This window comes from Jaculus jaculus, chromosome 9 (assembly GCF_020740685.1).
Source record: "Jaculus jaculus isolate mJacJac1 chromosome 9, mJacJac1.mat.Y.cur, whole genome shotgun sequence".
Taxonomy (NCBI): Eukaryota; Metazoa; Chordata; class Mammalia; order Rodentia; family Dipodidae; genus Jaculus; species Jaculus jaculus.
Window position 1 is genome coordinate 78,353,232 of NC_059110.1, and position 26,414 is coordinate 78,379,645.

At 44.4% G+C, this 26,414-nt stretch overlaps 1 protein-coding gene across 1 annotated transcript in view; it reads left to right on the top strand.

The window, feature by feature from the left end:
- The window catches only part of Spns3 (sphingolipid transporter 3 (putative)), a 133,581-nt gene that overhangs the window by 77,077 nt on the left and 30,090 nt on the right, over positions 1–26,414 (top strand). Inside the window, exon 7 of the mRNA XM_045159530.1 lies at positions 2,515–2,704. Coding sequence (XP_045015465.1) covers positions 2,515–2,704 — 190 coding nt within the window. The remainder of the gene's footprint in view (positions 1–2,514; positions 2,705–26,414) is intronic.

Genomic DNA, 26,414 nt, shown 5'->3' on the forward strand with positions numbered 1-26,414 from the left:
CCCAATGCTGAGATTAAAGGCATGCTATTTTATTTTATTTTTTTATTTTAAGTTTTGTTTTTTCAAAGTAGGGTTTCACTCTAGCCCAGGCTGACCTGGAATTCTCTATGTAGTTTCAGGGTAGCCTCAAATTCACAACAATCCTCCTACCTCTGCCTCCTGAGTGCTGGGATTAAAGGCATGTGCCACCATACCTGGCCCTATTTTATTATTATTATTTTATTTATTTATTTATTTTTCTCAATTTTTATTAACATTTTCCATGACTATAAAAAGTATCCCATGGTAATATCCTCCTTCCCACCCCCACTTTCCCCTTTGAAATTCCATTCTCCATCATATCCCCTCCCCATCTCAATCAGTCTCTCTTTTATTTTGATGTCATGGTCTTTTCCTCCTCTTATGATGGTCTTATGTAGGTAGTGTCAGGCACTATGAGGTCATGGATATCCAGGCCATTTTATGTCTGGAGGGAGCACATTGTACGGTGTCTTACCCTTCCTTTGGCTCTTACATTCTTTCCACCACCTCTTCTGCATTAGACCCTGAGCCTTGGAAGGTGTGATCGAGATGTTACTCAGTACTCCAGTCACTTCTTTCCAGCACCATGATACCTTCTGAGTCATCTCAAAGTGACTGCCATCTGAAAAGAGAAGATTCTCTACCCAAAGTGAGAGTAGCATTAATATAAGGGCATAAATATTAAGAGAAGTGCTTACTGGGCAGTTTGATAAGCATAGTATATACATTTTTCCAGACATCAGCAGATGTTACACCCCTAGGGCTCAAGACTGCCCCTGTTTTAAGTTTTCAGTATCAGGGATGTGTTTCCCCCTGTGGAGCAGGCCTCCAGTCTAATTGGAAGGCAGTTGGTTTCCACCATGACAGACGTGCCACTATTGCACCCGTTGGCTCATTTAGGCTGGTTGGCCAATTATAAGGCTTGCAGTGTCCACTGTTGAGTATCTTCACTGGTGGGATCTCTTTCTCCCATTGAACTACATGTAGAATGACTTCTTCCAGCTTTCTGTCAGCTGGTCTACATGGGGGAGGTTATCAGCTCAGTTCCAGCAGGATTTCTCAGTGGCCTTGCAGCCCAAGTATGTGGAGTCATCAGCAATAGGGTCTTACCATCTGGCCTTAGCAATGGCCTATAATGTTTTGGGGACATCAGGGACCTCCCTGGCCAACAACTCACTGGAAGGTATCCCATCCCTGACACTGAAAATTTTCTAGCAACGATCTACGGCTCCTGTGTGTTCCTTTGTCCAAAAAGTAGGTTTCCATATGACTTATTTATATCCTTTTAGATTTTTTTAAAATTTTTTTACTTTTATTTATTTGAGAGCAACAGACACAGAGAGAAAGACAGATAGAGGGAGAGAGAGAGAATGGGCGTGCCAGGGCTTCCAGCCTCTGCAAACGAACTCCAGACGCGTGCGCCCCCTTGTGCATCTGGCTAACGTGGGACCTGGGGAACCGAGCCTCGAACCGGGGTCCTTAGGCTTCACAGGCAAGCGCTTAACCACTAAGCCATCTCTCCAGCCCTCCTCTTAGATTTTGATTAGCCCTCCCTCCACCTTTCCTTACTCAATCTCTTCCCCTGACCTCACTTAGACCTTTTCACCCCCATTTATCTGTTCTTTTACTTACATATATACAATACCATCCTATTAAGTACCCTCCTCCCTTCCTTATTTATTTATTTTCTGTGCTCGCTTCGGCAGCACATATACTAAAAGCAAGGAGAGAGCAAGAGAGAGAGAGAGAGAGAGATTGAGAGAGAGAGAGAGAGTCAGAGAGTAAAGAGAATGGGTTTGCTGGAACCTCCAGCTGCTCTAAACCAGCTCCAGTTGCATGTGCTACTGTGCATCTGGCTTCATATGGCTGCTGGGGAATAGAACCCAGGTTGTTGGGCTTTGCAGGAAAGCACCTTAACCACTGAGGAGTCTTTCCAGTCCCAATATTTTATTTTTACTTATTTATTTATTTGAGATGGGGGGTGGAGAGAGAGGAAGAGAGAATGGGCACAACAGGGCCTCCAGCTACTGCAAACAAATTCCAGATGCATGTACCACCTTGTGCATCTGGTTTATGTGGGTACTGGGGAATTGAACCTGGGTCCTTAGGCTTCACAGGCAAGAGCTGTAACTGGTAAGCCATCTCTCCAGCCCTAGAGTTAAGATTTTTGAGAGGTGAGATTGAGAAGGTCTCTAAAGATGAGGTGGGCTGGGATCTGGGTGCTTGGGTGCTGGGCAGATCACTACATGACCAGTGGTACCCCCAGGGTGGGGTAGGAAAGGGCACAGAGTAGGGAGTACATGGTCCTCTGACTAGGGTTCCGGGGCCCCAGGAGTATCATAAGGAAGGAGGGAAGGGGTCTGTCTGGTCAAGGACCTGTAGCCATATTGCCTGTGGTTTGGATCATGCACCAAGACCAGATAGCCAAATGGGATGGGGGTGGGCAAGGATGGATGCAGGGCTGACTCAGCCCTCTCTGCTCTTTCCCATCAGCCTGATTTTTGGAGCCCTCACTGTGGCGACTGGCATCATGGGTATCATCCTGGGGGTCGAGGCAGCCAGGCGGTATAAGAAAGTGAACCCCAGAGCCGAGCCCCTCATCTGTGCCTCCAGCCTGCTGGCCACAGCTCCTTGCCTCTATCTGGCTCTCATCCTGGCCCCAACCACCTTCCTGGCCTCCTATGTAAGTGAGGGTCTCTGTGGGGGTGAGTGGGGAACCCCTGCGGATACAGGTGTGCACCAAGCCAGGTCTTTATGTTCATTGTGCTCCTCCCTTCTTTCAGTCCCATCTCACCGACCCCATTTTCAAATGAGTAAACAGTCAGTCAGGGCTGGAGGGATGGCTTAGCAGTTAAGATGATTGCTTGCAAAGCCGAAGGACCCAGACTCGATTCCCCAGGACCCATGTAAGCCAGATACACAAGGAGGTACATGCATCTGGAATTTGTTTGCAGTGGCTGGAGGACCTGGAATGCCCGTTCTCTTTCTCCCTCCCTCCTTTTTTCTCAAATAAACAATCAATCCAATAAACAACAACAACAACAACAAAAGAGGCTTAGTGAGAGCTGCATAGTGAGCAAGGTGCAAGACTAAATTTGAACCCAAGCCTTGTCAGTCCTGGAGCGAGTCCTGCAGGCTCCTCTCTGGTAGTCTGGGTTGAGATAGACTCATCTGTCCCAGGGTGTGTTGGGAGCCCAGGAAGGCAGAGGGAATGCTTGCCAGATTCCAGATGAGGAAATCAAGGCCCTGGTTGGCTAAAGCAGATTAAGACTTTGCTTGAAGGGGCGGCTGTGGTAAAGACAAGTTTTCCAGGTCCCTCACACTCCCCACATTCTAGAAGCCTGGGTCAGGGTGTCATCCCTCCCACCTGTTGCATGTGTCTGTTCCCTCCATGAAGGGCATGGCTCCTCTTCTGTGCATCTCAGAATCAGAATCCTTCACTTTCTGCAAATGCAACTCAAAGCCACCTCCTCCTAAAAGACACCCCCAGACCACCTCGCATTTTGTTCATAATTCACTCAGACAGTGTTTGAGTCCCAAATAGTGCCAAGGTATCTTGACAGGGAGACAGGGAGTCCACAGGGCAGGGATCAGGTCCCTGTGTGCATTAGTTTCTATGGATCCCTCCCAACCCCTGCCATCTGCCCCCCTCCCAAGTGGGAAAACACTGCTGTTTCTGGGAAGATGGCCCTAGCCCTGCCTCTAGCAGGTAGATGGAGCTCCAGTCCCTTCCCACTTCCACGGCCCTGGGAACTGGACCCAACACCCTTCTTCATGGGTACCTATCCACTGGTCCATTGAGTGGGCTGAACTTGGAGAGCAAAATGGCGATGGCTTTACTGCTCTAGTGGCTGTCCTACTGTGCCTAGGGCTTCCAGTCTAGTTCCGTTTACATCACCACCTTCCCCATTATCTCTGACTCAAGGTGCTATCCAAGCTGAAGTATTACCCTGGAAAGAGGGAGCTTATAGTGTGATGTCACGCTTCTTGTTCCATCTTCTGTCCCTTGTTCCTGAAGCTACCTCTCCCCAATGGTTCTGACTCCTGTAGGGCTGAGCAGGTGAGGGAAATAGTCAAGGATTACTTTGGTCCCCAGGTGTTTTGCTAACTCAGTGCCCTTCATGGATAGGTGCTTGGGTGCTGGGCTTGGGGACATGGCTATGGTTCTAGCCTTGCCTGATTCCCTGGGGAAGGTATGGTATCTCCAGCTGCATCTTTCTGCCCTCTGTGAATGCCCTTGTTCCAAAGAGGGTCTGCAGGTATCCAGCCAGGAAGAAAGGCCAGCTTCTTTCCTGAACTCTGTGGGGAGAGGAGTCCCTGGAGCCCCTTGGTCACTTAAGAAAGGGTTTCTTCAGGCCGGGCATGGTGGTGCACACCTTTAATCCCAGCACTTGGGAGGCAGAGGTAGGAGGATTGTCATGAGTTCGAGGCCACCCTGAGACTATATAGTGAATTCCAGGTCAGCCTGGGCCAGAGTGAGACCCTACCTCAAAAAAAAAAAAAAAAAAGTAAGAAAGTAAACAAGGGTTTCTTCTTTCCTCCATCTCTCTCTTCCTCCTACCCCTCCCTGTCCTTTCCTTCTCCTCCACTTTTTCTCTCCTTCCCTTTCTTTCTTTTTTATTTTTATGAAGTTCTATTTTTATTTATTTGAGAGAGAGAGAGAGAGAGAGAGAGAGAGAGAGAGAGAGAGGAAGATAGACTGCGAGAATGCTGTGTCAGTGCTTCCAGCTACTGCAAATCTGTAAATGAACTCCAGACACATACACCACCTGTGCATCTGGCTTACATGGGTCCTGGGGAATTGAACTTATGTCATTTGGCTTTACAGGCAAGTGCTTTAACCTGTAAGCCTTCTGTCCATCCCCTTTTCTTTCTTTTGTTAAAATTTTTATTTATTTATTTGTAAGAAAAGAGAGATTGAGAGAAAAGAGACAGAGAATGGGTGTGCCAGGGCCTGCAGCTGCTGCAAATGAACTTCAGATGCATGTGAGACTTTGTGCATCTGGCTTATGTGGGTCCTGGGGAAATTGAACCTAGGACATTAGGCTTTACAGGCAAGCACCTTAACTGCTAAGCCAACTCTCCAGCTCCCTTCCCTTTTTTTTCCTCTTGCTTTCCTTTCTTTCATGTGTGTAGGCTCATATGTGCTATGGAGTTCATGTGACGGTCACAGGATAATTTCTGGTGTTGGTTCTCACCTTCTACCTTGTTTGAGGTAGGGTCTCTCATTGTTCACTGCTGTGTTGGCCAGACTTGCTGGCCTATAAGCTTCCAAGGTGATCCTCTTGTCTCAGCCTCCTTTCTGGCAATAGGAGGCACAAACACCCACCACAGCTTTTGGCTTTTTTCTTTTCTCAAGGTGGGGTCTCACTATAGCTCAGGCTGACATGGAATTTACTATGTTTTCTCAGGGTGGCCTTGAACTCACAGTGATTCCCCTACCACTGCCTCCTGAGTGCTGGGATTAAAGGGGTATGCCACCATGCCTGCCAGCTTTTGGCTTTTACATGGGTTCTGGGGAGTTGATCTAAGGTACTCACACTTTCTTGGCAAATACTTTATCCAATAAGCCATCTCCCTAGCCCCAAAGGGGGGGGGGGACTCTTTGTTTTTTAGAGAGAGAGAATTGGTGTGCCAGGGCCTCAGCCACTGCAATTGAAATCTGGACACTTGCATGTGCAACCTTGTGCTTGCCTCACCTTTGTGTGTGTGGTTAACATGGGATCTGGAGAGTTGAACATGGGACCTTGGGCTTCACAGGCAAGTGCCTTAACTGCAAAGCCATCTCTCCAGCCCAGGGCCTCTTTTAATAAGCACCTCTGGCCTGACATGGAGACTTCCCTGTTTATCTAGCTGGCCAGCTGCATACTGCTGCCTTTTTTATCGCAAGGCCTGCAGGTAGACCTTCTTGGGGTGGGATATGCTGTTCATCCACTGTCACAGCCTCGGGCTTCCACTGAACTTCTGGAGACCAGCAGAGAGAGGCCTGCCATCAGTGCCTTACACACACAGGTGCTTAAACCTCTTGACACTGCCATGGGAAGGTTTTTCACATTCTGCTTAACAGATTGGAAAACCGAGGCCCAAGGAAAACAGCCATGAAGACAGACAAGAAGAGTCTACCTCAGCCCTGAAGATGCCATGTCTGTGTCCTTGTCACCCCCATGGGAGACAAGCAGTCTGGCAAACACCAGGCACTAATAAATGCTTTTGTACTTACTGATGGGCGGTGTGGGGCGATGGGGACTGTCCTTTCTGCTGGTGGGATGATGGGACCTGAGCTTGCAGGGATATAGCGACCCAGGCAGATGGAGGCCCCATCAGAGGTGTGCCCCTGCACCAGCCATCTGGGGCTGTGGACTCCCTGCCAGCTTTGCTTCTGCCAATGTCTTCATTGGCTTCAGAGGTTGTTCCTTGGCTGTGTTTTGGGGACACAGCTGTCCCTCATCCTGTAGCCTGGCATTGCTCCAGAGCTGCATGGCTCATCTAGAAGTGACATTGTGTCTTGGCTGACCAAACCAGCTGGAGGAACTTTTCTCTGGGCCTGTCCCAGGTCGGGTCTGAGAGGCAGGTAGAGGTGGGCCAGACCAAGAGGCACCCATTTTCCAGCCCTGGAAACTTCTCAGCCCACAAGATACCCGGTGGACTGAGTCCCCATAAATGGATACCAGCCCTTACCCCCATGGCTCTGTGTAACTGCTGTGTTGTGGTCTATCAGGAAGTTCTGGCTGGAGATTCAGGCTATGGCTCTGCCCTACCGGACATCATTCATGAAGTCCTTACCACCTTCCACCTCCACCCTTCCTACTCATCCCTCTTCCCTGACCTGGATCAGACCTTGCCAGCTTTCTCCAAGACTGACCTGAGCTATATTCTTGCTTTCCTGCTCCAGGAAATATCTTTCCCACCTGGTCAGTAGCTTTCACACACCATGGATCGTCCCTGCTCTAAAGCCTTACATGGCACCCTGGCGCCCTGGAACTAGGTCCGGCTCTTCATCCTGGCATTCAGAGCTCTCCATGAACTGCCCTGATACCCTCACTGCTTAGCAAATTGGAAAGTTGAGGCCCAAGGAGAGCAATAGTGAGCAGGACAGACAAGAGCCTTCCGAGATCCTGCTACACAGGACCCTTTTTGATTTCCAGGACATGCCCCATGTTTCCTGGTTTCTGCATCCTTTTGCCTTGCCCTTATGCCTAAGTCACTCTGGGCTTTTGAAGGCAGGTACGGCTCAAGGCTGTCTTTCCTTGGAGTCTTCCTGGATTGCTGACCTGGCTCTCTGTCTCCAGCATAGAACTCCTCAGCATTTCATTCTTTTTATTTGTTTTTATTTTTATTTATTTATTTGAGAGAGAGAGGAAGAGAGAGGCAAGAGAAGCAGGAGCCAGGGCTTCCAGCTGCTGCAAATGAACTCCAGGCACATGCCCCACCTTGTGCATCTGGCTTACGTGGGTTCTGGGGAGTGGGATCTGGGTCCTTTGGCTTTGTAGGCAAGCACCTTAACCACGAAGCCATATCTCCAGCCTTATTATTATTTATTTATTTTTTTGAGGTAGGGTCTTGCTCTTGTCCAGGCTGACTTGGAATTCACTATGTAGTCTCAGAGTGGCCTCAAGCACATGGCAATCCTCCTACCTCTGCCTCTAGAGTGCTGGGATTAATGACATCACCACCATGCCTGCTCACTTGAGTTGTTATTTGGCTCTGACACTTCCACAGCTCTAGCCTGTGAGTTCTTACTGGGCCTATGCCTGGTTTCCAGGCTTCTCGGTAAGTGTCAAGCACATGGTGTTGGGGAGAAATATAGCTTAGCTCATTAAGAGAGAATTGGGGCTGGAGAGATGGCTTAGTGATTAAGGTGCTTACCTGCAAAGCCTAAGGACCCAGGTTCAACTCCCTAGAACCCACGTAAGCCAGATGCACAAGGTGACTCATGCACACAAGGTGGTATGCATACATGTCTGGAGTTCAGTTGCAGTGGTTAGAGGCCCTGGCATACCATTTCTCTCTCTCTCTCTCTCTCTTTTTTTCTCCCTCTCACTCTCTAATAAAAAATAAAGAAAGGAATTGAGAGGCAAGCTATTTGAATATATTTATATTATATTATATTTATTTTTATTTTAAAAAATTTGAAGTTTATTTATTTGAGAGAGTCAGAGAGAAAGAGAGACAGAGACAGATAGACAGACAGAGAGAACTGGCATGCCAGTACCTCCAGCCACTGCAGATAAACTCCAGACCCATGTGCCACCTTGTGCATCTGGCTTACATGGGTCCTGGAGAATCGAACCTGGGTCCTTTGGCTTTCAGACAAATACCATAACTGCTAATCCATCCCTCCAGCCCCTATTTTTATTTATTTATTTGAGAGAGAGAAATAAGCAGGGGGAGAGAGAGAGTGGGCACGCCAGGGCTTCCAGCCACTGCAAATGAACTCCAGATACATGCTCCCCATTGTGCATCTGGTTTACATGGGTTCTGGGGAGTCAAACCTGGGATCTTTTGCTTTACAGGCAAGCACCTTAACTGCTAAGCCATCTCTCCAGCCCTATTTGCATATATTGATATTGCAGATTTAAAAATGTTTTTATTTTAAATATATTTATTTATATGAGATACAGATGGGGAAGGAGAGAGAGAGAGAACTTGTATTCTACTTTGGAGAAGCAGAAAGCAAACAAGACACTCCAGGAAGAGCAGAGTATGGTAGAGCATGCTTAAGATCCCAGCACTCAGGAGGCTGAGGCAAGAGGATCAGGATTTCGAGACAGCCTGGACCACATAGCAATACCTTATCTCAAAACAACTAATATATATTAATTAAATTGAGTAGAGTGTCAGGGACCAGAGATGGGTGGAGCATTGTTCAATGCTGCTTTCGCCTGGTGGCCAGTGCTAAGGACATGATGTGAGTCTCTTCTATGGGCTCTTTTGTTCTGTCATCTGTCTGACCACACTCTGCTGTTTCGGAAGCTGAACACCACCTGAACCCAGACAAGGCTGACCACTTGTGTAACGCCCAGCAAGCTAGTCCCAACACCAGTGATATGCCTCCTCTCCCACTGTCTGGCCAGAAACCTGAGAAAGCTACCTCAGTTGTATGCGTTAATGCTACCATTTACAATGCTACATGCTTTTGGATAGAATGCAAAGAAGCAGAGAAGATAGACTGTCTACATAGTTTGGTAGCTAGTAATTGTAGCCAGAGAACAGTACTGGCTTCTGTTCCATGCCTACTAGTACTCCAGTACCAACCACTTCTACAGCTAATAACCCACAACTGTCTTCCTTTCCTACTCCTTTCCCATAGCTGTCACATCAGCTGCAGCCAATACCACTGTGACTTCAGTCTTACAATCTGTGCAGAAATTCCCCTTTGATGAAGCCAGCTTCATTGGAGAAATTATTCTTGTCTCAGGTGTACAGGCTGCAATATTCATCTTTAAGAAGATATTTTATTTATTTATTTGGAGAAAAAGAAAGAGGGAGAGAGAGAGGGGGAGAGAGAGAGAGAGAGAGAGAGAGAGAGAGAGAGAGTGAGTATGGGTGCGCCAGGGCCTCCAGCTACTGCAAATGAACTCCAGATGCATAAGCCACCTTGTGCATCTGGCTTTACGTGGGTCCTGGGGAATCAAACCCAGGTCATTAAGCATTGCAGGCAAGCACTTTAAGTACTGAGCCATCTCTCCAGCGCTTTTCTTGGGTCTTTTGAGGTAAGGTCTCGCTCTAGCCAAGGCTGACCTGGAATTCACTATGTAGTCTCAGAGTGGTCTTGAACTCACAGCGATCCTCCTACCTTTGCCTCCCAAGTGCTGGGATTAAGGGCATGCACTACCATGCCCAACTGCTATAATATTCTTTCTTTACATATTCTGTAAATCTAAACAATGAAATTGCCACACCCTAAACAGATATGTCAAATTAATAAGGACTGGCAACTTATAACTTTGTATAACTCACTGAAACAAAAATAGCATCTTCAAGGGAGCTGGGGAGATGCTCAGTGGTTAAAGGTGTTTGCTTGCAGTGCCTGTCAGCCTGGGTTCAACTGCCTAATACTCTTGTAAAGTCAAATCCACAAAGTGGCACATGCATCTGGGGATGATTTGCAGTGGCTGGAGGCCCTGGTGTGCTCCCCCCTCCACTCTCTTTCCTTCTGCTCACAAATATATTTTTGTGTGTGTCTACAATTATTCATTATTTTATTTATTTTGTTTTTCTAGGTAGGGTCTCACTCTAACTCAGGCTGACCTGGAATTCACTATGAAGTTTCAGGGTGGTCTTGAACTCACAGCAATTCTCCTACCTTTACCTCCTGAGTGCTGGGATTAAAGGTGTGTGCCACCACGCCCAGCTTATTATTTTATTTATTTTATTATTTATTTACTTGTGTGTGTATGTATGCATATATATATATATATATATATATTATATATATATATATATATATTTTTTTTTTTTTTTCTTTTGGTGTGTGTGTGTTTGAGGTAGGGTCTCACTCTAGCCCAGGCTGACGTGGAGTTCACTATGTAGTCTCAGGCTGGCCTCGAACTCACGGCGATTCTCCTAGCCTCCCGAGTGCTGGGATTAAAGGCATGTGCCACCATGCCTGGCTATATATAGGTTTTTTGAGATAGGGTCTCAGTCTAGCTCAGGCTGACCTGTAATTCACTATGTGGTCTCAGGCTGGCCTTGAACTCACAGCAATTCTCCTAGCCTCCCAAGTGCTGGGATTAAAGGCATGCACCACTACACCTGGCTTAAAACACACACACACATATATATATACACACACACATACATACGGACATATACTTTACTTATTTGTTTACCTATTTTGAGAGAGAGAGAGAAAGAGAATGGGCACACCAGGGTTTCCAGTCAATGCAGACAAACTTCCAACATGTACCACCTTGTACATCTGGCTTACGTGGGTACTAGGGATTTGAACCAGGGTCCTTAGGCTTTGCAGGCAAGTGCCTTAACTGCTAAGCCATTTCTCCAGTCCCACAAATAATATTTAAAAAATATTAACTTTCAAGAAGTCCCACATGGAAGATTCTTGTTCTAGGATTTTAAAATTTCCAAAGGATTCATATACGCTATTTCAGAACCTTATCCTTGAAGAAAAGACAGCCCATTTCACTCAACAGGAATATTTAAGATGCTGCATGAGTCCTTGTGACTTACTTATTTTATTTAACATGATGCTGCTGTGGATTTCTGTCTCTTTCCTTGGCATGTTAAATGTATCTTTCTGTAATGGAAAGTGTCCTAAACAGACAACCACTGGACTGGCCGTTTAAATTTAGTCATTTTAAAACCTGAAATTGCATTATTTTCATCTTAACTCAAGATGTAATTTAGTGGTCAGAACTGAGAAGAGCGCCAAGTGAGCATTGAGCAGGTGAACTCTGGGCTATCATTTCAAAAGTGCAATACATTTGTCAATTTATTACTAAACTGTATCCTTAGAATAAAATATTGTACTTGATAAGTTATGTTTTTCAATATTAAGATGCTATACAGGGACTTACATTCCAAATTTAAAGAAATGAAAGGGCTGGGGGTGGGGGGAGTGGTTTAGCAGTTAAAGGAACTTGCTTGCACAGACCAGGGCTCAATTCCCCAGCATTCATGTAAAGCCAGATAAAAAAAAATGGCACATGTATCTAGAGTACATTTATAGTGGCAAGTTGCCTGGCATGACTATATATACACATGTGTGTGTACACACAGAGACACACATAAATAAATTGATTTAAAATTATTTTTAAGTATCCAAAAATTAATTGGAAAGATGGCTCAGAAGTTAAAGGCACTTTCTTTCTGTCTTTCTTTTTTTTTTTTTTTTTTTGGTTTTTCAAGGTAGGGTTTCCCTCTAGCCCAGGCTGACCTGGAATTCACTATGGAGTCTCAGGGTGGCCTCGAACTCACAGCAATCTTCCTACCTCTGCCTCCTGAGTGCTGGGATTAAAGGCGTGCGCCACCACGCCCAGCTCCAAAGGCACTTTCTTGAAAAGTTTGACTGCCCAAGTTCTATTTCCCAGTGCCCATATAAGTCCAGGTGCACAAAATGGTGCATGTGTATGGAGTTTGTTTATAGTGGCAGGAGGTGTTGGTATACTCATACTCATTCTCTCTTTGTCTCTTTCTCTTTCTCTCTCTCTCTCTCTCTCTCTGTCTCAACTAAATAAATTAAATGTTTAAAAAATAAATAAAAATATTTTTTAAAAGGTATCCAAAGCCAGACATGGTGGTGCTTGCCTTTAATTTCAGCACTCAGGAGGCAGAGGTAGGATGATCACCATGAGTTTAAGGCCAGTCTGGTACTACAGAGTGAGAGCCAGGTCAGCCTGGGCTAGGGTGAAATCCTACATTGAAAAAAGAACAAAGGTCCAAAAATATTGTACTTGAAGGGATTTCTTTAAAAAATTTTTATTTTTATATTTATTTATTTGTTGGTTTTTCAAGGTAGGGCCTTACTCTAGCCCAGGCTGATCTGGAATGGAATTCACTATGTAGTCTCAGGCTGGCTTCAAACTCATAGGGATCCTCTTATCTCAGCCTTAGCCCTGGGACCAAAGGCATGCACTACCACACCTGGCCTAACCTGAGGAGGATTTTTGATCAGATTGCTATAGATTTTTAATGATTTCCCTTGATAAATAGATTGCTTTCTTTCTTTTTCCTTCTTTCCTTCCTCTTCATTGGCTTCAATTCCCATAGTATAATTAGTATAAAAATACATATTTCTCATCAAGCACTAATTTATTTAGAGACTTACTTCTTCCTTGCCTCTGGCACATTGGATTGGCTCAGAGACACTTATTAGTTGGGAATGAGTTTTTGGTTTCCTAGGTCATTGGAGTTATTGTGGTTTAGTTTCTTTAGAGTAGCTGAGGTTGGCACTTGATTTTCAGTATTTTAGATCAGGAAATGACGAATTGCTTTGGTTTATTTCATAAACTGAAACTCCTTGTTTTCTTATAATGAAGAGTTTGTTTTCAAGTGTCTTAATCTTTTTTTTTTTTTTTTTCAAGTTAGGGTCTTGTTCTAGGCCAGGCTGACCTGGAATTCATTATGTAGTCTCAGGCTGGTCTTGAACTCACAGCAATCCACTTACCTCTCTGCCTCCTGAGTGCTGTGATTAAAGGCATGTGCCACCATGCCTGGCCCCTTCCCTAAAACTTTTGAAGACAGAGATTTTAAATGATGGTGAGACCCTACTGTGAAAAACTAAAAAAAAAAGTTTTGGGAGAGGAGCTGGGGAAATGGCTCAGCGGTTAAAGGCACTTGCTTGCAAAGCTTGCCAGCCAGGGTTCAATTTCCCAGTACCCATATAAATCTAGATGGGCATCTGTTTGTAGCAGCAAAGTGGCAAGAGACTCTGGAATGCATACACACACATACATGTGTAAATAAAATAATGTTTAAAAAAGTTTTTGGGAAAGATCGATTTACCGCACATTTTTGTGTTTTCATTAGTAATATTCTAGGTACCTCACAGTTTATTATGGTGCCATGGCTGCTGGTTTTTAGTGAGTGCTAAAATTTATTTGAAAATATACAGAATTTCCCTTCCTCATAAGGTGTCAAAAATTGGCTACAATGGTGTAATTGTTATTTGCCAGAATATGAATTCCTTGTAGCAAATTAATGTCTATAAATATAGCAAATTTTGTGAAAATGTAACCACTTGAAGCTTCTGTAATTTTTAGCCTTGTTCTAACAGTAGGAAGTTAGTTCCATTTTGCAAGTCTACAGATAAGCTCTTGCAACAGGATTCATACCCTTTGTTAACTCTTTTCTTCTTTGTTTAGCAATGTAGTATCTTGAATTAATTAATAAATAATCTTTGGGCTTTTATTTTCCAGAAACTGTGTAGGAACCTTTTCAGACTTTTCATCTGATTTGTTTGTACAGAGGTAGTTTTGTCAGAAACTTTACCCTAGAGATATTTGTTGTACAAGCATACAATGCTTTTCTCAGAAATTTCTATTTATTTTCATTAAAAATTACAAAAGCAGGGCTGGAGAGATGGCTTAGCGGTCAAGCGCTTGCCTGTGAAGCCTAAGGACCCTGGTTCGAGGCTCGGTTCCCCAGGTCCCACGTTAGCCAGATGCACAAGGGGGCGCACGCGTCTGGAGTTCGTTTGCAGAGGCTGGAAGCCCTGGTGCGCCCATTCTCTCTCTCTGCCTCTATCTGTCTTTCTCTCTGTGTCTGTCCCTCTCAAATAAATAAATAAAAAATTTAAAAAAAAATTACAAAAGCAGAGCTGAGCGTGGTGGTGCACGCCTTTAGTCCCAGCACTTGGGAGGCAGAGGTAGAAGAATCACTGTGAGTTTGAGGCCACCCTGAGACTACATAATGAATTCCAAATCAGCCTGAGCTAGAGTGAGACCCTACTTGAAAAACAAAAGAAACAAAAACAAAAAACAAAAAAACAGGGCTGGAGAGATGGCTCAATGGTTAAGGCACTTGCCTGCAAAGCCTAATGACCCAGATTCGATTCCCCAGTACCCACATAGAGCCGCATGCACAAAGTGGCACATGCATCTGGAATGCCCTGGCATGACCCTTCTGTCTCTCTGTTGCAAATAAATAAATAAATAAATAAATAAATAAATAAATAAATAAATAAATAAATAAATGTTTTAAATTTACATAAGCAATCTGTACCTGTACCAAACTGATTTAAAATAAAGCTATCTGTTTATTGACTTAAAAAGATATTATAAGTAAAATTTACATCATTTCAGATGATAGAAAATGCAGATAAGCAAAGAAGAGTAGGGAAGGGAAATAGGGAGTGTGAAGCTATTGAAGGAAGAGAGTTGCATTTTTAATTAAAAAAAATTTTTTGTATATTTTTATTTATTTGAAAGTGACAGAGAGAGAAAGAGGCACATAGAAAGAGAGAGAGAGAGAATGGGCGCGCCAGGGCTTCCAGCCACTGCAAACGAACTCCAGACACATGTGCTCCCTTGTGCATCTGGCTAACGTGGATCCTGAGGAATTGAGCCTTGAACTGGGGTCCTTAGGCTTACAGGAAAACGTTTAACTGCTAAGCCATCTCTCCAGCCCCCCCCCTTTTTTTTAATTTAAAAAAAAATTTATTTGCAGGGAGAGAGGGAAAGAGGATGAATGGGCTTTCTAGGTCTTCCAGCCAGTGCAAACAAATTCCAGACACATGCCCCATTTTGTGCCTCTGCAGTCAAGTGCTCTACCACTGAGCTATACCCCTCCTCACTTTGAGCACCTGGCGGTACATGGGTATGGGGAAATTGAACCTGGGTTGTTAGGCTTTGCAGGCAAGCGCCTTAACTGAGCAATCTCTCCAGCCCAGAGAGCTGCATTTTTATGTCGGGTGGTTAGAGGGCTTACTGAGGTGTTGTTATTATTATTAGAATACTGAGAATTGAACTAAGTGCTTTGCACATGGTAGTAAAATGCTTTACCACTAAACTATATCCTTGGTCCCAGAGGTGATTATTGAATAAAGACTTGTAGAAAATGAAGGCTTGCAGAGCCCATTGGTGCAGTCTCCCACTTAGTTAGGGTGCGTCAGCCCAGTCTCCTACTAGTTGGGCCTGTCAGTGCCGTCTCCCTCTAGTTAAGGCATGTTGGCACAGTCTCCCACCAGTTAGATGAGTTTGGGGGGCATGTTTATAATTTGTAATTTCTAGAAATCCAGAAGATGGGTTCTGATTTAATAGCCAGCATTTTTATAATTGCCACAAAGTAAGGACTCTAGAGAGATTTTTTACCAGTTGGATTTTTGTTTCCTATATCTGTTAAATGAAGCCAGTGATTCCCAGTTCTCAGCACATGACCCCAATCAAGATGGAGCAACACTGGAGACTGCCAGCTCTCCTGAGGACGTCTCCTCTGCAGACATAGTGGTACAGGAAGCAAACTGTACATGTGCAGGTTTTTAAAGGTTCTTTTAAAAGATGTAATAAAGTGGAGTTGAGAACATCAATTGCCTTATTCTGAAACTTCCTAAGACCGAGTTTGCACACTTGGGTTTCAGCTTTGCTAGTGTGGGAAGAATTATGGACTTTAAAAACATGAGGTGCACCGGGCATAGTGGCACATGCTGTTAATCCCGGCACACTCAGGAGGCAGAGGTAGGAGAATCACTGTGAGTTCGAGGCCACCCTGAGAATACATAGCCTGGGCTAAAGTGAAACCCTACCTTGAAAAACCAAAAAACAAACAAATAAACAAATAAACAAAGAACCATAAGGTGGGGGCTGGGGAGATTGCTTAGTGGTTAAGGCGCTTACCTGCAAAGAAAAAGGACCCATGTTTGATTCCCCAGGACCCATATTAAGCCAGATGCACAAAATGGTGCATGCATCTGGATTTCTTTTGCAGTGGTTGGAGGCCCTGGCATGCCCATTCTCTCTTTCTCAAATTAAAAAAATTGAAAACAAAACAAAAAAACCCAAATGAGGTATTCCTTCAAGTCACCTGGAACCATCTCAAAGAGCTGGTTCCATGGGCAACAAAGAAATGCTCTGGGGCTGAAGAAATGGCTTAGCAGATAGGCACTTGTCTGCAAAGCCAGAGGACCCAGGTTCAATTCCCCAGTATCCATGTGAGCTAGATGTACAAGGTGGCCCATGCATCTGGAGTTTATTTGCAGTGCCTCTCAATAAATAAACAATTTAAAAAAATAAAAAAAAGAAATGCTCTGCACTGTCATGTGGCTGTGTGCCATTCTCTTGACTAGCAACTTCTGCTTAAGACTGTGAGACTGTGATGGAAGCATGTTATATTCATGATGTACACCACAGCGGCCAGTTTAGTCGCTATCTTTTTTTTTTATGTAGAGACTTAATTAAATGATGATGCAATGATGTGTGTTCATTGAGACGATGAAACTCTTTATTTCTAGGTCAAAGGACATTCAAATTTATTTGTTTAAAAAGACAAAAGTTGAGCCAGGTGTGGTGGTGCACATCTTTAATCCCAGGATTTAGAGGCAGAGGTAGAAGGATCACCATGAGTTTGAGGCTACCCTGAGACTCCATAATGAATTCCAGGACAGCCTGGGCTAGACTGAAACATGCTGAAAAGAAAGAAAGAAAGGAAGGAAGGAAGGAAGGAAAGAAAGAAAGAAAAAAGAAAAAGAAAAGACAAAAAGTTATTACCAAAATCCCCTTTCCCATCTTGCAGTTTGCTTTGGATTGGACATTGAATGAGATTGTATATGTATACATATATATATATATATATATATACACACACATATATAATTATATTGTTATATTGTTTTTTTGAGGTAGCCCAGGCTGACCTGGAATTAGTCTCAGGGTGGCCTTGAACTCAAGGTGATTCTCCTACCTCTGTCTCCCAAGTGCTGGGATTAAAGGCATGCACCACCATACCTGGCGAGATTTTTTTCTTTTCTTTTTTTTTTTTTTTTTTAATTTTTATTTATTTGAGAGCGACAGACACAGAGAGAAAGACAGATAGAGGAAGAGAGAGAATGGGCGTGCCAGGGCTTCCAGCCTCTGCAAACGAACTCCAGACGCATGCGCCCCCTTGTGCATCTGGCTAACGTGGGACCTGGGGAACCGAGCCTCGAACCGGGGTCCTTAGGCTTCACAGGCAAGCACTTAACCGCTAAGCCATCTCTCCAGCCCCGAGATTTTTTTCTTAACTGTCTACTTTGAATACTTTTTTGTGGTTCAAGTACTGTTTTGTGTGTTGGGACCAAACAGTTGTCAATAAATAAACTTTCTGAACAAGCAAAAAAAAAAAAAAAAAAAAAAAAAAAAACAAGGAAAGAGAGAGAGAGAAAAAAAGAAAGAAAGGAAGGAAGGAAGAAATAAAGAAGGAAAATGAAGGTGTGAACTGTGTGGTTATTTTTGGAACAGTGTTTTAGGAATAGGGACTAGCAACTGAGTCAGGTCCTGAATCAGAAGGAGTATATCTGATGGGTTTGAGGAATGGCAAGAAGGCCACTGTGGTTAAAGTGGAGAGAGAGGGTGTGAACACAAGGTAGGTGTTGATGTGGCTTTGAGAGAGATGGGTTTTGTGCTAAGAAGCTGGGAATGTAGCTTCTGCCTTCTGCATCTACTAAGATGATCTTGTGGTGGTGCCTGTCAGCCTATTACTAGTATATTATATTGACTGATAGTTATATGTTTAACCAACCTTGCATTCCAAGGATACAGTCTCCTTTCATCATGGTATGTGATCATTTTTCTGTGCTGAGGGATGTGTTTTATTAACATTCTCTTGAGGAATTTTGCTTCTTTATTCACAGGGGATGTTTGAGATATGAGGCAATATATATATTCATATCTATGTTCTCGTGACATGCAGGATAATGGCTTACGGATGAGCTTGCAAGTGCTCCTTCCTTTCCTGTTCTTTTGGGAAGAGTTTATGAAGGATTTGCATTAATTTATCTTGAAACATTTGGTAGATTCACCAGTGAAGCCATCTGGCACTGGACTTTTGTTTGGGAGAAGTCTTTTATTATGAACTCAATAATCACTTGTTAAAGGACAACTCAGATTTTTCTATTTCTTCTTGAGTAAGTTTCACTAGTTTTTATTTTTTCTGGGAATGTCTACATTTAATCTAGATTAATCTAATTTTTTGGCATACAAATAGTATTTTATTTTTTCTTTCTTTTCTTCTTTTTTTTTGAGATAGTATCTCCCTCTAGCCCATGGTGATCCGGAATTTACTATGTAGTCTCAGAGTGGCCTCAAACTCTTGGTGATTCTCCTGAATACTGGGATTAAAGGCATGCACCACCACACCTGGCTAATATTTTCTTATAATCCCTTAATTTCTGTGAAATCAGTAGTCTATTCCCTTTCATTCCTGAGTTTAGTACTTTGAATCTTTTCTACTTTTTTTCTATGTCTATGTTAGTTTAACTAGTTTTTTTTTTTAACTATGGGAACATTTATTTATTTTATTTATTTACTTATTTATATTTATTTATTTGTTTGTTTGTTTGTTTTAGTTTTTTGAGGTAGGGTCTCACTCTAGCTCAGGCTGACCTGGAATTCACTATGTAGCCTCAGGGTGGCCTCAAACTCATGGTGATCCTCCTACCTCTGCCTCCTGAATGCTGGGATTAAAGGTGTGCACCACCACACCTGGCTAACTAAAGTTTTGTCAGATTTTCTTTCTTTCTTTTTTTTTTTTTTTTTCAAGGTAGTGTCTCACTCTAGCCCAGGTTGGCCTGGAATTTGCTATGTAGTCTTGGTGGCCTCCAACTCAAGGTGATCCTTCTTCCTCTGCCTCCAAAATGCTGGGATTAAAGGTGTACACCACCACACCTAGCTAACTTTTTTGTGTGTGTTTGTGTGTAATATAGTGTGAGTGTGGGTATAATGTGTGTTTAATGTGGCGTGTGTGTGTGTGAGATGTGGTGTATATGTGTGTAATGCATTGTGTGTAATGTGTGTGTATAATGTGGTACGTGTGTGTGTAATGTGCATGTGTGTGTAATGTGGTGTGTGTGTGTGTGTGCATGTGTGTGTGTGTGTGTGTGTGTGTGTGTGTGTGTGTGTGTGTGTGTGACCTGCTCCAGGATTGCATGTCTGTGGAGGCTGGAGTGGAATGCCAAGTGTTCAACTCCTATCACTCTTCCACCTGGTCGTGTTTTGAGCTGGAGTCTCTTTTTACTAATTCTGAAGCTTGTGGGCTCTGATGATATTGGGGTTTCTGTTCCCCTGCAAGACTGGCAGGGGGATTGATTACGGATGCATATGGCCATGCCAAGCTGTTTTATGTCAGATCGGGAGATTTGAACTCAGGCCCTTATGCTTACACAGGAAACTTACTTAACCCCTGAGCCTTCCCTTCAACCCCAGATCTTCTTCTTCCTTTTTTTTTTTTTCCCCCAAGGGAAACTCTCTGTGTAGTCCAGACTGACCTGGAATTCACTATCTAGTCTTGGGCTGGCCTCCAACTCCTACCTCTGCCTCCCAAGTGCTGGGATTAAAGGTGTGTACGACCAGATTTTCTTTTCTCTCTCCCTTTCCTTTTTCTCTTCCATCTTTCCTTCCTTCCCTTCCCTCCCTCCACTCCTCCCTGTTTCTCTCCCCCTTTCCTAGAATTATAGGTGAGTGACACTGTGCCTGGCTGTCATTTTGCTGATCTTTGTAAAGAACTAACTTTTTCATTCTTTAATTTTTTTTTTCCATTGTTTTCTGTTATTATGACTTTATTACTTTATTTATTTATTTATTTGATTTCTCAAGGTAGGGTCTCACTCTAGCTCAGGCTGACCTGGAATTCATTATGTAGTCTCAGGGTGGCCTCAAATTCATGGCGATCCTCCTACCTCTGGCTCCCAGGTGCTGGGATTAAAAGTGTGTGCCACCATGCCTGGCTTGTTTTCTGTTACTGATTTACATTTAACAGCATCACCTTGGCTACTCTATTGAGAATAGACTGGTGTCAAGGGTTGGGGGACAAAGAAAGAAGCAGAAAGTGTTGCTATCATGCAAGTGAGAGTTGAAGGGAGCTGGACCAGAGGGGCATGGGTGGTGTGGTTAGAAGCAGTTGAATTATAGATGCATTAAAAAACATTTTATTTATTTATTTATTTGAGAGAGATAAAGTGGGAGAGAGAGAGAGAGAATGAATGGGCATGCCAGGGCCTTCAATCACTGCATACAAACTCTAGATGCATGTGCCCCCTTGTGCATCTGGCTTACATGGGTCCTGGAGAATTGAACCAGGATCCTTTGGCTTTGTAGGCAGATGCCTTAATTGCTAAGCCATCTCTCCAGCCCTAGAGATGCATTTTGAAGGCAGAGTTATCAGAATTTCATGGCAGTCTTGGGGTGGGCTGTCGGAGAAAGATGAGTCAAAGCTGAGTTCTAAGGTGCTAAGTGGAGGGAGACAAGAAAGCAAGTGGAAGCCCTAGACCTTGGGGAAGGCCAGTAGCTGGGTTTCACATATTCTGAGTCTGTAGGGGAGGCCGCCACCCAAGCGCAGGCGTTGGTGGAGTTTTGCAGGAGTCTGAGATCTAGGGCACATGGCCTTACTCCTAAAATTATAATGGGTGGGAACTGGCTACAGCTCATCATGATGATGTCGTTAGGTTTTGGGGAGCTTCAGGGGTCACTATTAGAAAGAATGTCCAAAAGGGACCGAAGAATTAGCTTTTGTGAACTTCAAAATAAGCCTCACAGTATCCTCTTCTCCTTTCCATTTATCCATTATCTATCCATTCACCCATCCCTCTCCCTATCCATATACCCACTCAGATCCCAGAAACCAAAATCCTTTCTGCAGTGCCTCTGCAGCTGAAGGAGCAAAAGTCCTGGGGAGGTAAACCCAGCCCAGGACCTTCTTTTTCTTTTTTTTTTTTAAAGCAAGGAAGATGTATATGTGCTGGTAAGTTCATAAACAAAAGTATGAACATATTCTGGTTCATGAATAGGATTATAATTGATATATGCCTGCTCTTATGTATATATATTGCCAAATATATACATATTAAGGCTAAATATATATTGAGCATACGTGTAGAATCATGTTAACTTGTACACCTATATTCAAGGAATATAAGAGTGTGTCTGCATGTGCTGTCTGTATGCGTGTCTGTACATGTGCATGAGGGGATGGAGATAATTGCATGGCATGTGTGTGTACATGCATGTGTCTGGCTGAATCTAGCTTTTCTCTTTTTTATGTGTCTGCAGCTGCATTATGTGGGAAGGGGTAGGTGGTGGTACAGCATGTCTGCTCCCAAATTTTCTGGAACAGAGACCAAATTGTGCTGAGTTTCATGGAAACAAAGTTTCCTGAACATATGAAGTCTGGTCTGGTCCTTTGTTGTGAGGAGTCCAGGCCCTGTGGCCCACCTGCAGGTGTGAGGACTCCATCTCTTTCCCCTTCAGGCCTCTTGGCAAGGGAGGTGGACTTCCCGGCTGTTAATTAGGATCCAGACACACACACAGCAGGTCTTGGCTCACACCTCTTCCTTGGCCTTCTTCCCAGAGCTGCTGCCCTTCAGAGAAGGGGTTTGTCCTCCGAGGAGCACTGAGCCTGGGGCAGGGGCTGTACCACTGCTGACCTGGTAGCTGGGGAAAGTGCTGGATGTTGGCAATCTCCACTTGAGTAGGCTTTGTGTTCAGGATATGTGAAGGGATGTGGGAGAGAGCATACACTGAGCAGACTGAATGGCTTGTCATTCCTGCTCCTTCATTTATTAGCTGTGTGACCTAGGGCAAGATCTTGATCTTGCTGAGCCTTAATGTTCTCAGCAATAGAATGGGAGGCAAAGAACCTGCTCTTGACTCCACTGAGGAGACAAATGAACTCTTGAGGTGGTTCTAGTTGCTGTGGTTACATAAGGAAACTTAACGGCTCAAAACATCAAAAACATTTGTTTTGCTGACAGATTTTCTGTTTGGTCCAGGCTTGGTTGGGGGGCAAGAAGGGTGACATTCTCTTTTCTACCTGAAATCAAGCTAGGCAGATGGGGCAGGCTGGATCACAGAAACTTGACCTGCCTAGCGGGTGGGAGCTTAGCTGGAGCACCTGCCTGGGGCCTCTCGGTGTTCCTTGGGCTCCCTCGCAACATGGTGGCCAGATTCCACTAGAGATAGCAAGCCAGGCAGAGCCATACTGCTGAGTGTGGCCTTCCCTAGAGAGCTACCTCGACACTTTAACTTGAGCTTTTGCTTGAGCCACAACTTCCGGCTCAGGTTAATGGGGTGAGGAAAGAGAGACCACGTCTCCCTCTCTTTTGTGTGTTTCCATGTATACGCGTGTATATATGTGTGTGTCAGTGCACGTGTGGCAGTCAGAGGACAAGGTTGGGTGGTAGCCCTCGCCTTCCACCTTGCTTTGAGGTAGGGTCTCTCTTAGTTACTTAGCTTGGCCAGGATTGCCAGCCTGTGAGCTTCAGGGAACTTCTGTCCCTACCTCCTATTTTACCACAGGCATGCTGGGATTACAGAAGTTAGCCACAACTTCCAGCTTTTTTGTTTGTTTGTTTGAGGTAGGGTTTTGCTCTCTAGCCCAGGTTGACCTGGAATTCACTATGCAATCTCAGGGTGGCCTCAAAGCCACAGCGATCTTCCTACCTCTGCCTCCCAAGTGCTGGGATTAAAGGTGTGCACCACTACACCCGGCTACCAGCTTTTTATGTGATGTCTAGGGTTCCAAACTTGGTAGTCAGGCTTGCTCAAGGAGTGCTTTATCCACTGAGCCATCTCCTCAGTCCCTGTTTCTAACTTTTGTTTTTGTTTTTCAAGATAGGATCTTGCTCTAGCTGACCTGGAATTCACTATATTCTAAGGCTGACCTCAAGCTCACAGAGATCCTCCTACCTTAGCCTCTTTAGTGCTGGGATTAATGGCGTGAGACACCACATCTGGCCTTTGTTGTTTTGCAAGGTAGGGTCTCACTGTAGCCCAGGTCCCAGGATGGCTTTGAACTCACAGCAATCCTCATATCTCTGGGATTAAAGGCATGCACCATTATGCCTGATTGTTTTTAGATTTTTAAAACTTTTTTTTATTTGTTTTTCTTTTATTTACTTGAGAGTGGTAGACAGACAGAGAAGGAGTCAGACAGACAAGAGAATGGGCACGCCAGGGCCTCCAGCCACTGCAAATGAACTCTGTCTGGATGCATGCGCCACCTTGTGCATATGGCTTACGTGGGTCCTGGGGTATCGAGCCTCGAACTGGGGTCCTTAGGCTTCACAGGCAAGCACTTAACTGCTAGGCCATCTCTCCAGCCCTAAAACCTTTTTTCTTGAGAATTTCGATACATTAACATTCTATAATTTGATTATATTCCTTTCCTCTTACTCTGTTTTGTCTGCCTCACCGCTCCTATTCCACTGAGCCCCTCCTCTTCCAAGCAGTCCTCCTTCTGTTTTGATGTCTCATTCTTTTGGTCCTCCTCCATCCTTTATGTCAAAATGTTGATGGCTCAGGATTGTGCAGGTCTTGGGGTCATGACAACCCCTATAAGATCGTGAATGCACCAGTCAGTTCATGTCTAGAGGACAGTACCTCAAAGTACTCTTTCCCAGAGTCCACCGTTTCATGGGAGGATCAGTGATCTGAAATAACATGTGAGAATGAAACTATTGCCATCTTTGCCAATGATAGTTTGCCAAGTGCCCAAGGGTCTCCCCTTCCATCATGCTCTGGGTCCTACTGGAGTTTCATGTGCAGGGAAAAGGGTCTGCCCACATGGCTGAGAAGCTCCCTAGGTGTGGGTCTCTAGCTCTATACTCTTTTTTTTTTAAATTTTGTTTATTTTTATTTATTTATGTGAGAGCAACAGACGGAGAGAGAAAGGCAGAGAGAGAGAGAGAGAGAGAGAGAGAGAGAGAGAGAGAGAGAGAGAGAGAGAAAGAGACAGAATGGGCGCGCCAGGGCCTCCAGCTACTGCAAACGAACTCCAGACATGTGCACCCCCTTGTGCCTCTGGCTAACGTGGGTCCTGGGGAATGGAGCCTCGAACCGGGGTCCTTAGGCTTCACAGGCAAGTGCTTAACCACTAAGCCATCTCCCCAGCCCTCTATACTCTTTTCGTCTCACAGGTGAGAAACCTGGGGGTCAACTCTTACCTTCAGACCCTCTGCTGAGCCTCCTGAGCTGGAGGAACTGAAGTGTGTAGGCCCCGAGGGGCAGAGTTGAGGCTATGGTGAGGGAGTAGGAAGGCAGGAGCCAAAAGGAGCAGCAAGGACCCCACCCCCTTAAATATCCCCTATGTTTTAGACACCATTCCAGACACAGGGACTGGGTAGGGTGACAGTATTGAACTAAACAGAACAAAATATACATGAAGCCAGGCATGGTGGTTCCCGCCTTTATTTCCAGCACTGGAGAGGCAGAGGTAGGAGTATTGCCATGAGTTTGAGGCTACCCTGAGACTACATAGTGCATTCCAGGTTATAGAGCAAGACCCTAACTAAAAAAAAAAAAAAATACATGAAGTGAAATAAACATGTAAAACCAATGTAGTTTAGGTGAGGATAAATTCTGTGGAGAATAACAGAGCAGTGAAAGGGACACTAAGAGTGGCAGTGCAGGGGTTCAGTAACTTGTTTCAGACGTTAGGGACTATTGAAGGGCGCTCTGCACAATTATGGTTTGTATTGGGTATCTGTTGCTGCCTAACAAAGCTTTAAACAATTATTATTATTATTTTATTTTTGTTTTTGTTTATTCAAGGTAGCATCTTGCTGTAACCCAGGTTGACCTGGAATTCACTATGGAGTTTCAGGGTAGCCTCAAACTCACAGTGAACATCCTACCTCTGCCTCCTGAGTGCTGGGATTAAAGGTGTGTGCCACCAGTTCCGGCTTATTGTTTTATTTTATTTTATTTTATTTTATGTATTTTTTATGTGAGAGAATGAGAGTAGAGGGGGGAATTGGCACACAGGACCTTCAGTGGCTGTAATGAAACTTCAGATGCATGTGCCACCCAGTGTTCATGCATGACCTTGTGCGCTTGCATCACCTGGTGTTGCAGTCCGGTTCGCACTGCTGGTAGAAATCACCCAACTAAGAGCAGCTACTGGGAAAAAGAGGTTTATTTTGGTTTACAGGCTTGAGGGGAAGCTCCATGATGGTAGGGAAAATGATGACATGAGCAGAAAGTGGACATCACCCCCTGGCCAACATAAGGTGGACCATAGCAATAGGAGAGTGTGCCAAACACTGGCAAGGGGAAACTGCTATAATATCCATAAGCCTGCCCCCAACAATACACTCCCTTTAGGAGGCATTAATTCTCAAATATCCATCAGCTGGGAACCTAGCATTCAGAACACCTAAGTTTATGGCGGACACCTGAATCAAACCACCACTCCTGCCGTATGGTTTATGTGGAACCTGGAGAGTCAAACATGGGTTCTTAGGCTTTGCAGGCAAGTGCCATAACTGCTAAGCCATCTCTTTAGTCCTTTTTTTTTTTTTTTTTTTTTTAAGGCAGGGTCTCTAGCCCAGGCTGGCTTGGAATTCACTCTGTAGTCTCAGGGTGGCCTCAAACTCACTGTGATCCTCCTACCTCTGTCTCTTGAGTGCTGGGATTAAAGGCATGTACCACCATGCTTGGCTTTGTAAAAAACATAATAATTAAATTAATTTATTTGCAAGCAGAGGAAGAGAGAAAGAGAGAGAGGAGACAGACAGAGAGAGAATGGGTGTGCCAGGGTCTCTAGCCACTGCAAACGAACTTCAGATACATGCACTACCATGTGCATCTGGCTTATGTGGGTCCTGGGGAATCAAACCTGGGTCCTGTGGCTTTGCAGGCAAACACCTTAAGTGCTAAGCCATCTCTCCAGCCCTCGGCTTTTTAAAAACTTATTTATTTATTTGACAGAGAAAGGGGGGGCGGAGAGAATGAATGGATGCACCAGGGCCT